This window comes from Protopterus annectens, chromosome 7.part1 (genome assembly GCF_019279795.1).
Source record: "Protopterus annectens isolate FY-2018-M chromosome 7.part1, PAN1.0, whole genome shotgun sequence".
In the NCBI taxonomy this organism is placed as follows: domain Eukaryota; kingdom Metazoa; phylum Chordata; order Ceratodontiformes; family Protopteridae; genus Protopterus; species Protopterus annectens.
The window spans coordinates 215,784,945-215,797,983 of NC_056740.1; the positions used below are offsets into that span (position 1 = coordinate 215,784,945).

The window sequence follows — 13,039 nt, forward strand, 5'->3', positions numbered from 1 at the left end:
TCTAACAGACAACACAACTGTCATGTGGTACATCAACAAACAAGGGGAACACATTCTTATCCTCTATGCAGGCAAGCAATGATTTTATGGGAGACTGCGCTCAGCTTGCAACTAACTCTTCAGGCAAGGTTTCTGCCGGGAGCACAGAACTCCTTAGCAGATGTGTTAAGCAGACAAATCATGGATCCCCACGAGTGGAAACTGGATCTTCATGTATTTCAGAAATTGACAGTGTCATGGGGAACTCCAGACATAGATCTGTTCGCTTCTCCACTAAACCACCAGCTGCCAAAGTTTTGCACAAAGGGGTTTCATCACACAGCTTGGAGAGTGGATGCTCTTTCTTTCAGTTGGAAAAATCTTCATGTGTATGCCTTTCCACCTCTGCCTCTTCTTCCAAAGGTGCTCTTAAAGGTCAGACAAGACAAGCCAAGGATGATTTTAATAGCTCCAGATTGGCCTCGGCAACACTGGTACCCACTACTAAGGAGTCTGGTAAGGAAGCCTCCATGGCCTTTACCTTTGATTCCACATCTGTTATCTCAGAAGGACGGTCATCTACTCAATGTCAAGCTTCACTCACTTCATCTAACAGCCTGGCATATTCTGTGTTGAAACACAGCAGGTCTCAACTTCCTCAACAAGTTTTAAATGTGATTATGGAAGCTAGAAGACCTAGTACAAGGAAAGTGTACGCAGAAAAATGGAAGAGGTTTTTAATTTGGAGTACAGCAAAGAATTTGGAGATTTCTGAGCCTAATTTGAATGTGGCTCTTCAATATCTTACTGAGTTATTGGACAAAGGTTTGTCCTTCTCTTCCATTAAGATTCATGCTGCAGCAATTTCAGCTCACTATGATTGTGACCCACCATTGTTTTCGCATCCTTTGTTCAAGCAGTTTCTTAGAGGGGCAAAGAATATAAGACCCCCAATGAGAGCTCCTACTCCTGCTTGGGATCTCAATTTTGTGTTGGAAAAACTTACTCTACAACCTTTTGAGCCTGCGGCTACTGCTGAATTGAAATACTTGTCATGGAAGACTGCTTTTTTGTTGGCTATTACTTCTGCAAGAAGGGTGTCTGAGTTGCAGGCCCTTATGGCAGTAGAGCCCTTTTGATTTTCCATAAGGATAGGGTATCATTACGCACTAATCCTTCCTTTATGCCTAAGGTGGTTTCTAGTGTGGCTTTAAACCAAACTATTCATTTGCCTACTTTTTATGCAGACCCCCAAAATAAAGGGGAAAAGATTTTGCACACTTTAGATGTACATAGGCAATTGCGTTATTATTTAAGCAGGACTAAGGATTTTAGGCAGTCTCAGCAGTTGTTTGTTTCTTTTGCTTTGAGTTCGCAGGGCAAGCCTGTGTCAAAACAAACTATTTCTAGGTGGATTGGGTTTTGCATTGCATTTTGTTATTCCCATCATGGCAAGGAGATTCCAGCTGGGATTAGGCCTCATTCCACTAGGGCTACTGCCACTTCAACAGCATTTCTAAGGGGTGGCAACTAAGGATATTTTGGAGGCAGCTACTTGGAGTTCAGTGCATACTTTCTCTAAGCATTATCACCTTCCTCTCTACTCTAAGTCTAGGGCTGGTTTTGCCACAGCTATTTTGCAAGGCATGTTGTCAGCTCCTGCTTCTTTATGATTTGCCAGCCTCCCTTACCTCTGCTTTGGGATTCTACCCAATAGTTAGGACTGCAGCAATGTGGAACGAAGAACATAGTACAGTTTTGTACCTACCATAAATGTAGATGTTCGAGGATCCACATTGCTGCAGTCCAATTTACCCTCCCTCCTTCCCCTCTGTATTTAGGGGTGGTTGTGTAGGTGAGGTTATCTGCTGATATTTTTGTATATATTTTTGTATATATTGTACATATTTCTGGTGCAGGTATATTGGGCCTTGTCTTTTTAGGGTCTTCTGACATCTGGGGCAAGAAAAGACTGAGGATATGACGTCGGTCATGCGCATTAGTACCCTGACGTACTGACGTCAGTCTAATGCGCCCTGACCGACGTCAGCCATATACTCTGGTATTCGGGCCGACTGGACAGCGGACTACCCAATAGTTAGGACTGCAGCAATGTGGATCCTCGAACATCTACATTTATGGTAGGTACAAAACTGTACTTTGTCATGTTTAGAAAAGTGTGTGCCATTAAAATCTTGCTGCAGGAAATGAAGGCCAACAAAGAAGTTGGAGGGAACTACTCATTAGTCCAAAGCCAGGTGATAAGTGCCTGACAACAGAATGAAGTATGTGGGGTTGTTCTGCAGCTACTTATATCTCAAAGCCCAAATGCAACAGCAAAATCCTCAGGTATACAGATGACAGCATGAAGATCATAGCCATCATTATGGCCAGAGTAGGTAAAGCTACTACATGTACTCACCCAGGGTGCAAATTATTGACCCTGTGGACCTTCTCATCAGGGATGTGACTGGGGCTTAGCACAGTCATCGCTCTATATTCCCCAAAAGTTACACTACCGGGTTTTGGCATTTAGGTCACAAGACATTACCTCGTGAGCTACAGTGCCGAAACAAGAAGCCTGCAGCACCGCTTAACCGTAGTGCAGCACAGATGAAAAAGGAAACTCGCTATGGTGTTAAACACTGATGAGACATACAGTGCTTTGCAACAGTCCTTAAGGACAGTTACCTGGCTGTAGTCTAACAATGGAGACAGAATGTTAGCGGTCCTTAAACAATTAATGATAACATTTTTAGAGCTGCCCTTAGAGAATGCTGGAACCATACACTACCACACCTGAAAGAACAGGTTTAAGCAGCTGTCTGACACTGAGGGCCAAAACTGTAAGTGTTGGAGTAGTAGGTCTTGGTGACCCTCCCCCTCAAAAAATGAAGCCACTGGACCTTGCTGTACCAAAGGCATAATGAAAGAACTGCTCAGTATGCTCTGAAAGAAAGTAAATTATATAAATCTGTTACAAGAAATTATTTTTTTCAGAAAATAAGATGCTTTTTTGGTGTGCTAGGTATGGGAGTCCAGAAAAAGTATTCCATCATTGAAAGTCATAACTGTACCTTTATGGTCATTATTCAAACAATAATTATGAAAAGGGCATAAAAGAATATTGGTGAACAGAAAGTGAAATTAGTGTTGGAGCATGGTTTGTCATGTCTGGGAAAAGTGCATCCTGTGTAGATTAAGCAGTCATTTTATTTGTTTATTATTATTTAGAAAGACATCCCACTTCCACTACTTGCTTCTTTTCTTGTACCACAGATGAACAAGGTGAACTTCCTGTAACAGGATTCCAGTGACGAGGTTTATGAAGGCAAACATTCTAAGCTAAATTCACTCTTACAGAATGCTTAAATTTAAGTCGGTGGCAATCATCTCGAGCCAAGGTTCACACCATCAGATGGCTAGCCCTGCCACAGCTATTCTTCTGCACTATACTCTTACACCCACGGAAAACAAAAAAGTTTGCGATCATGCCGAGCGGTGATGTCACATCACAGAGCTCTGCAGATGTCCTTAAAGTACTGAAACTGAGGAGCTGGAAAAACTTGCAGCTGCTGCATAGGAGCCCTTGTTCACGGGGAAATAATCAGGGGCTCCCCACACCAGATCCTGTGAGGTATTGGAGTCCATACAGCAATGTAGGTGCTCATATAGTTTTTTGGTGTAGGCTTGGACATTAGTGTTTTTCTTGATGATTTCCCTTTGCTGGTAGTGTCTTGGAGTTTCAGACTCCTGTTTTAGAAAAACGTATGTGTGCTTTCACAAAGATAGGTTGTAGCTAAACCACATTTACTTCAAGAGGTTGGGCCAGAATTTTCCTTAAGTCAGTCTGTTCATATCCCTTTGTTCTTTCCAGATATAGAATATGGGGGATCAAGAGCCCTTAACATGCCAGGTATGCAGCTTCAGCTCAGGTGTTTCTTAGATAGTCCATTAGATCAGAATGATAGAACAACTCTTTTTATCATTTACTGTCGAGCTGCAGAGGTTGCACTAGCTATGTAGATACTTGCAAATGGATTGCTGTCTGTATTGATTTTTGCTGTATGGTAGCTTAACTAACTACCCACTAGAAAATTTTACTCTTTAAAGTAAGTGTCTATTCCAGAATTTCTTCCATTATGGAAAATTGTATCGTGAGCATTTGGTGATTAGTTCACATCTTTGCCAAAAATTACTGGTTTACCCATTAATCTAGGAGTGATTTGGGTATTGGTTTGCACTTCATGGTTGCAGCATTCAGCCTTGTGAATTTTTGGGTTCTGGCCTTTCTAATTTGGCATCTTGTGAAGTTTGAGGCACTGTTGTTCTTCTACAGCCAGCCTTTTATGTTATACCCCTCATATCTTATACAAAGGTATGTATTTTTCAATTAATCTCTGAAGGAGCACAGCATGATTGGTACTTATTACGCTCCTAAACATTCTTCTTTGTTTGAATTATTCCTCCATCCATTCATCCACTTCCATTGGAGTTCTTTGTAAGTTGAGCAGGTTTATATTTGTATAGCCATACATTTTGTTTTTTTATTTCTTCTTTCGCAAATTGTGGAATTGCATGTGCAGAATATGGGCATGCTCTTTTTATCTATTTTTTTGATGCCAGAGTGTGTACGTGTCCATGGGAGCTGAAGGTAGCTAAGGTGATTGCAGAAGAGGAAATTAAAAACTCTACTGCAGTTGATTCTTCAAAGGTTACATGATATTTGTTTAGATCTATTTCAAGATGATTTATATGTGGATCTGCTTTGAAGCTTTGTTTAACCTGTGAAGGTAACAACCATGTTTGTGGTTTGTGAATGTATGCATGCTTGAGCATGAGACACATTTAATGACCAGATATCAGCCAGATTAAAGTATTTCATTTCATAATATAAGCTATTTGAAAAATAGTTTTAATCCAGTGTTCCCCTTCCTTCAGAGTTTTGCAGAGACACATTTATGAACCAGACTTCTTTGGACATTTTAGCAGCAATACAGAGATGATCTAATACTGTTTTTTATTTTATTTTATTTTTTTTTTGCAGAAGGTCAGTGATGGACACAGCCAGGCTTATAGTATTGAACCTTATTTCCTTATAAATTTGTTCAGTGTGGTAATTGTTTGTAGTGTATATATGGTATCTATAACTTATTTCACCAAATGACTAACTGTGGCATTTATATTACTTATGTTTACTTACATTTTTGCATATATTCTTTATACATTATTTTGTTTACCCATATTACTTTGTTTTATACCGAGGTCTTGACTGAAAGGGTCAGCTGACAAGCTCACTTACCTGCTAACAAATTGTAAAATGAAATGAATAAAATGTTCCAAGTTAGATTATTATAAACTCCTCTGTCAATTGATAAATCCTTTCCAGTAACTATTTCCAGTAAAGTGTACCTAGTAGCAGCTGTATTGTCCTTTCCTGCAGTGACAGGCTGATTTTTTGGCAGAACAGTCCATGTTTCTTTTTGTCATTTGCAGCTGTGGCCATGTCATTTTACACACAATCACTCTTTGGAGACATTTTTGTAACTAGATGGACTGTTTATCTTAAGGATTCCATGAAGAAATACTGTTGCAATAAGTATTTTTCTTCTGTATTGATTTTTCTTTCAGATATATGCATATCTTGATAAGTATGTTGTTGGCCAGTCCTACGCAAAGAAAGTATTGTCAGTGGCAGTGTACAATCACTACAAACGAATCTACAACAATATACCAACAACCCTAAGACAACATGCAGAAATTGAAAAGCAAGCTTCTCTTACTCCCAGAGGTCAGTATACAGCTGCCTAGGTTGTCATGTCTGCACTATTTCTACAGATTTGTGGAAGTTTAGCAACTGTTTTTTGAACCAGTTAGTGCAGTGTAACTAAAGTGCATATTTGGTTATGTATGATCTAGCAACAGTGCTGACATTTCTGGTCTCACCACAGAAAGCACAAGTTACTAATACTTAAACAACACTTGTGTATATCATTTAGTAAATAGCACGGCAGTTTAAACAGAACCATTTGAGGTGATGTGACTTTTGAGAAATTTAAAGGAAGCCAATGTAGATGCAGTTAAGCTCATGGGTTACATTAGATTGGAAATTTCACTTGCTTCATCTTTCCTTGCAGGTGAGTGTATACCCATGAAGAATTTACCTACTTGGAAGAAAAAAAAATTGATTCTGAACTGTCATTAGAGATTGACACTGTGTAGTAGATTTTGCATACAAAGCAGGCATTAACCAATTTCAGATCCCCCCCCCCCCCTTTCTCACTTCTCTTCTTCATTTGAAGAGTGTCGTGCTTGCTTGAGAGGAAATACTGTATCATGCCACTGTCTGCTTCTGTTTTCTTCTCAGTGGCGTAATGCTAACCCATTGGTTTAATTGTAGCTGTAGTCTTTATATGTCAGATCTTCATTTTATTTTTTCCATATATCCTGTTTATGTCAAGTGAACATTATGGTGATTTGGCTTCTTGTTTTTATTGTTTCTTTTATGATTGTACATTCTATCTCTGCCTTCAAGGCAGTCTGTCTTGGGCATTTAATCCTGTTTTAGTATGTTATGTCAATAAAGCAGGATTGACCACAGAATAGACACATTTATGAACCAGACTTCTCTGGACATTTTAGCATCATGGACCACATTTCATTATATCTTTTCGGCTTGCATAAGTTCACATTCAGGATGCTTGTTTAATAGACATTCAAACAGATTATGTTTTGAGTATACTACTTTAATTAAGGAATATACAGTTGATCTAGTGGTTTACTACTTTGAAATTAAACCACATCAGTTCTTTTGCTGTATGTAGGTGTTTTCATGTTCTTATTCTAGTTTCCCTTCTTCTGTACTGGCAGGAAGCACACCTCTTTTTATATCTTTGTGTGGAGGAAGTCTTCATATTTTTGACAGGTTATTTTGCTTACAGCCCATATCTTTTTTATCATTTATTCTGTGTTTCTCAGTGAATATTGTTGTGAATATGGTGGATTTCTTTCCCATTTCTTGTTCTTAAGTCATATATGTATTGTGTTATACTTTTGCCATCCTATATTTCTTTGTCAGTAAGCACACTTTTCTTCAGCAGGGTTGTTTTGTATTGTTCCTAGACCTCCATAGTCTGGAGATGTCCCTTTCTCCATAGTCATTGTTTTAGTTAAGATTGTAAACAGTTTGTTAGCAGCCGTCTTTTTGGCACAAATGTTCGTAGTGTGTGGGTTAAACTTCATTATTTGAAGATGTACATAATTATATGTGTATGTTTTAAGTTAATAGGTTATGGGAGTATTCTGGGGGTGTGTTTGTTTTTTTTGTGTGAGGGCTTTTATTAAAACAAAAAAAGCTTGTAAAATGTGACATAGGTTCAATGTTGATAAGAAAAATTTAACTTTATAAAGGATTAACCTGCCAAATGTTATTTGGTGCATATATCACAAAAGCTGTAATGTATAATAGGTGGGAATAAGGACTTGTTAACATAATGGTGGCACGTTGCTTAATGTCTTGGAATGTGAATGGTCTTACAGTTACAGACAAGGAAAAAATAATTATGTCACAAAATGCAGAGTGCAGATAGCAGTGCTACAGGAAACACATTTAGAAAGAAATGAGCATGTGAATTTGATAAAGAAAGGATTTCATGATGGATATTCTGCAGAATATCAGGGACAGAGGAAAAGAGGAATACTTGTATTAATTGCTAGAGAAACTCCAGTAGTAATAGAAGAGGAAAAAAGATTTGTGGTAGTCATGGGCTATTGGGAGGGAATGAGGATTACATTGTCATGTATTTTGTATTCCACCTAAAACTGCTATTTTAGAGATTTAATTTTTTTTGGGAGAAATCGAAATATTACTTATAGGTGGGGTCTGGAATTTCATTTGCAGCAGTGAGGATGTATCGGGGGGGGGGGTAGAAGGGAAAAATATAACAAAGGGTAAGTTTCAGAAGAAATTTATGAAAATATTTGGTATGAAAGATGTGAATTCAGTAGCAGGAATTCTGAAAGAATTTGCGTATTATTCTACGAGGTACAATAACTGAGCTAGACTTGATAGACATTATATTTTACAGGAGCTTGTCCATTTAACTGAAAACTTTGATATAAATTCAGTAACTATTTCAGATCATGCACTAGTAATTACTAACTTAAAAATGCAGGGTAATGAAGTAAATAGTAAAACATTGGTGTTTTACCACCTACCTGTTAAAAAGACAGAAATTTAAGGAATGGGTAGTGGAAATTGTCCAGGAGTTATTAGGGAAGATAGAAAGTACTCCAGAAGTTATAGCTAGTGAGTGGGATAAAATGAAACTGAAGTTTAAAAATAGGGTAGAAATACAAGAAAAAGCAAACTGGTTAAGAAGTAATTAGAATTAATCTGATGTTGTTAATATTCTTTCCATTCATCACTGATGGGTTTGGTTCTGAGCCCTCGGAACCGAGTCGGCCTATTACCAAGCTCGCGCCAACCAAAAAAACTCTCAAGCTATTTCTCTACCCAGAATGCCCTTCTCCCTGTTACCTCAGATCTCGTTTGCCATGTAGCCATACAGCCGGGTTTCAGCCAAGCTCTCAGCTAAGTGAAATCTTTTTTGATATTTGTGTAAAACTATTTGGATATCTTCATATTTTACTAAACCTTTAGTATTGCTAGTGTCTTTTCTTCAGTCTAACCTTATTCTTTCTATTCTACCCATTGTTACTGTTGGTAAACCTTAAGTACCATTGTTGGTATGGCCTTTTCCCTTACCCTTGTTTTATTTCTTCAATACCATAGCTGGTATTGTTTTCTCTTGCGTAACCTGTTAGCTTTTATCTTTATTCATGTGTTTCCCTTTCTTCTCTTCATACAGTGTGTTGTTATATTGGTGGTTTTCTTGTGAATTTTTGAATGGAGTTGACTTAATTATTGTTGGATTATACATTTAGTTGTGGTGTCCTTTTTCTACCAAGATGTCAGATAAGAAGGGTACTTATCTTCACCATCCGGTGATCAGAGCAAACCTGGGAAATCTAAGGTCCCTAAGTTATTATCGAAGCATAAATCTGCCTCTTCGGCTCCACCTTCCTCGACTCCGACCATCTCAAAACCTACGATACCGACGCCTGTTTTGGCACACACCCTACCTCTGGCACAGATCATTGATCTTACTATGCCTGTTTCGACTTCGGCACCTATAGCTACTTTGGCTCAGGGTGCATCTTCGACTACGACTTCAGTTTCCATTTTGGAACCGACCGTTTTGGCTCCAACTGCCACTTCGTCACCAATCGTTGTACAGACCTCAATGGATCTGACCCCTTTGCTTCCTGTCTCGAAACTAGAGACTTTGGTGCCGGCAGACCTTGCACCGCAGAGCTGATACTCTCGTTCTGTAGACCTGTTTCTGGGACAAGCGTATAGCCCATTTCTCGAATGTCCTGACTCCCTGTCTGGAGTATCCACTAGATCCACCAGGAGCCTTTCGGAACATGACGTGGTGCGTCTTGTGGACCAGCTGTTGGTAGCCAGGGGGGCTGGACTTGGGTTGCCTTATCCACAGACTCTATCTTACACTCCTCCTTTGACCATCTCATTTCCAAAGCCTTCTGCTCCACCATCCTTCTTGGAACCCATCACCTCGGCACCTACGGTATATCTCACTCCGGCTCCGGGTTTGTCCCTTTGGTCCTCTGTTCCCACCAAACCAGTCCTTCCTCAATCTGGGGATTGGGGGATGGGCACGTCGGCCAGGGTACAGTGCTAACTTTCTCCTCGGTTCTCATGGCTGCATCTGTGCCAATCCTGCTTGAGGCTCCACCTGTGGGGGCAGGTCTGTCTGAGTGAAGTGTGACCCCGGTCCCGAGGTTGTCTTTCTCTGTTTCGGGCTCCCATCCCTCTTCAGACGGGCCTGCCTTTCACATAACGGAGAGGGCTTTTGCTTCTGGCAGCACTCCTTTGATGTCGGAACCCCAGTTCTCCCCCCTGAGCTACAGCTGTCACAGATAACCCCCCCCCGGACACCGGGCGAAAAAGCTGCAGGACACCCCTGTTCAGGGGACCCACTCTTCCGAGTCCTCCTCAGAGACCTCCACTGAGGAGCCCCCTCAAAAGAAGATGCCCAAGAGGAAGCACGTGGACTCGCCCGAGGAGTCCTTAATGGAGGACACTGATTACGATGATGGTGAAGGGTCCCCATGGTCACCTCCTCATGATGTCTCTTTTGGCAACATCCTGGAGATGTTAAAGTAGAGAGGTGACTGGAAGCCCTCCAACCCTTCGTTTGAGGAGTCCATGTTCATGCAGGCTTTTTGTGCCCAGCCGTCTACCTCTTGGGTGACCCTGCCTGCTGACGAGCTCGTCGTGCAGCGTGCGTGGAAGAACCATGATTCTGTTGAGGCAATCCCCCAGAGACCAGACAAAATTATGTTCCCTCCTGTGGAGAATCCGCACTGGTCCAAAGGGTTACCAATTAATGCTATGGTGGTGGCAGTGGCCACGAAAAAGGACTTGGCTGAGGAAAGTCCTGCTGTCCACTTGCCTGACAGGGAGTCCTCAGTGGTGGACAGACTTGGGAAGCATGTTTTTGTATCACAGACCTTTGCTATATGCTCCCTGAATTATTTGGCACATTTTACGAGGCTCCAGAGGGACTTGATCTCCGAACTCTCTGGGACACTCAGAGGACAGTTGTCTGACGAGGTCAGGGACAAATTGGCCTTGCAGCTAGCAACCCTAGAATCAATATCCAACTCGTCCATGCGGTTGCTCTCACACGCGACCGAAGGGGCAGCTAGAGCAGCGGGTTTGGGCATTATGAGACATCATGCCTGTTTGCGCATCTGTGACCTTGCGGACCCCTTCAAGTATTCCTTTCTGAATACTTCCATCGAAACTTCATCCCTCTTTGGCTCCAAAGTGAAGGACACACTAGCCAGGTGCGAGCAAGATGGAAAAACCCTGTCTGCCATAGGCCTATGGTTTTCCAACCCTCAATGTACCTTCTCCAGGAATCAGAGGAGTGGGAAAATGTGGCATAAGAAATCTCAGGGTCCTTTCCATGCCGCACGTGGTGATGATGCTCCCAGAGGCAGAGGGGATAACAGTTCTGGAAGACGCCCCTATAGAGGCAGAGGGGGTCCTCGCAATCAAGGCTCCAGGGACTCCTTCTCTGGACAGCCTTATCAGCGCTCCTGAGGGGCGGCCTGATTGCTTACCTCTGGAAGCAGTCAGGGGTTGTTTCTCTCTGCACCAAGCTGCCTGGCACTCTTATCACCACCGATCGTTGGGTGCAGAATATTATCACCAGAGATTACACCATTCCCCTTTCTTGTCAGCCAAAATTTCCAAGAAAACTTCCAGATGTTCCACCCAGTCAAAGGGAGGAAGCAGCTTCAGAGATTATAAAGATGTCTCAAAAAAGAGTCCTCCAGCCAGTCCCACCAGACCAGCGTGGATCCAGATTTTACTCAAGATTCTTTTTGATGGCAAAAAAGGCAGGGGACTGGAGACCCATTTTGGATCTCAGCAACTTAAACAGGTCTGTCACCCACACCCTTTTTAAGAGAAGGTGATTGGGTGTGCTCTGTAGATCTCCGGGATGCGTATTACCACATCAAGATGTACAAACGCTCCAGGAGTCTGCTTCGCTTCTGGCTAGGAGCAAGTCATTACCAATTCTGTGCCCTACTGTTCGGTCTCTCTACAGCCCCCCCGAGTGTTCATGAAATGCATGGCAGTGGGAACAGCTCACTTGAGACTGAAAGGATTCCGGGTGTTTCCGTATCTAGATGACTGGCTTGTTACCATCTCCACCAAGCATCTTCTGGTAACTGCGCTACAACATGCTCTGTCTTTGGCAAAATTGTTGGGAATAACGATACATTGGGAGAAATCAAATCTTATCCCAAAACAACAAATAAACTTCATTGGGAGCAGTGTTCAGTACCCAGTCCTGTCTTGTATCACTCCCTCTTCACAGACTCCATCAATTGAGGCTTCAGATCCGAGTGATTCTTTCTCAAGCATCAGCCTCTGCAAGAGATGTTCTCCAAGCCTTAGGTTCTATGGCTGCGTCAATTCCAATAGCGCCTCTAGCAAAGCTACATATGCGAATTCTGCAATAGCTCCTTCTGTGTCATGGTTCCCAAATTGTCATCCCCTGGATTACAAGATTCAAATAACCAACTCCTGCAAGCAGGACCTGATTTGGTGGATGAGGCCAGACGTAGATCTTTGTTGCTGCCCATTTCAACCCTCTCAGCTCACAGCCATTGTGACCACGGATGCTTCCCTGATTGGGTGGGGGGGACCATTTCCAAGGAAAGACTATCCAAGGCACATGGTCCACCTCAGAGGCCCACCTGCATATCATTGTTCTAGAACTGAGAGCTGTGCTGTCAGCATTGCAGGCATTCCATTCAGCTTTTCCCTCCGGGACAATTGCAATTCAGTCAGACAATATGTTAGTGGTCTAGTACATCAAAAAGCAAGGAGGAACCAAGTCCTACCCCCTATGTCGAGAAGCCATGAGAATTTGGCAGTGAGCGATAGCTTCCAACCACTTTCTGATAGCAATGCATATCCCGGGGAGCTCCAACGTGATTGCGGACAAACTGAGCAGATGCATCTTTATACCCCAAGAGTGGTCCCTCAACCTCAAGGTGGCATCTGTAATCTTTAGCCACTGGGGCCAGCCTTGCTGTGATTTTTTCGCCTCTCCATCAAACACCAAGTGCAGCAGATACTTCGCCCTACTTCCCCCGGAGGTGGAGTCACCGACGGATGCTCTGATCCACGGGACTTCTCTACACCTATCCTCCCATTCCTCTGATCCCACAATTTCTAAAGAAAGTTATTTGGTTGAGATGCAAGGTGATCCTCATAGCCCCATTCTGGTTCCCCTTTCTTCGGCGTCACCTAGTATACCCGCTGTGGATTCTGGACCCTCTACCAGATCAGATCACTCACCCCCAAGGGTTGAGTCACCTGAACCTGTCCACTCACAAGCTGACAGCTTGGTTTTTCCACTTCCGCTAGTCACCATGCAGTCTTATCTCTCCT

At 42.2% G+C, this 13,039-nt stretch overlaps 1 protein-coding gene across 2 annotated transcripts in view; it reads left to right on the forward strand.

Annotated features, from left to right (window-relative positions):
* Positions 1-13,039, forward strand: part of CLPX (caseinolytic mitochondrial matrix peptidase chaperone subunit X) — a 1,745,917-nt gene that overhangs the window by 684,619 nt on the left and 1,048,259 nt on the right. For both annotated transcript variants that reach the window (XM_044078662.1, XM_044078663.1), the window contains exon 5: positions 5,611-5,770. In XM_044078662.1, the coding sequence (XP_043934597.1) occupies positions 5,611-5,770 (160 nt within the window). The remainder of the gene's footprint in view (positions 1-5,610; positions 5,771-13,039) is intronic.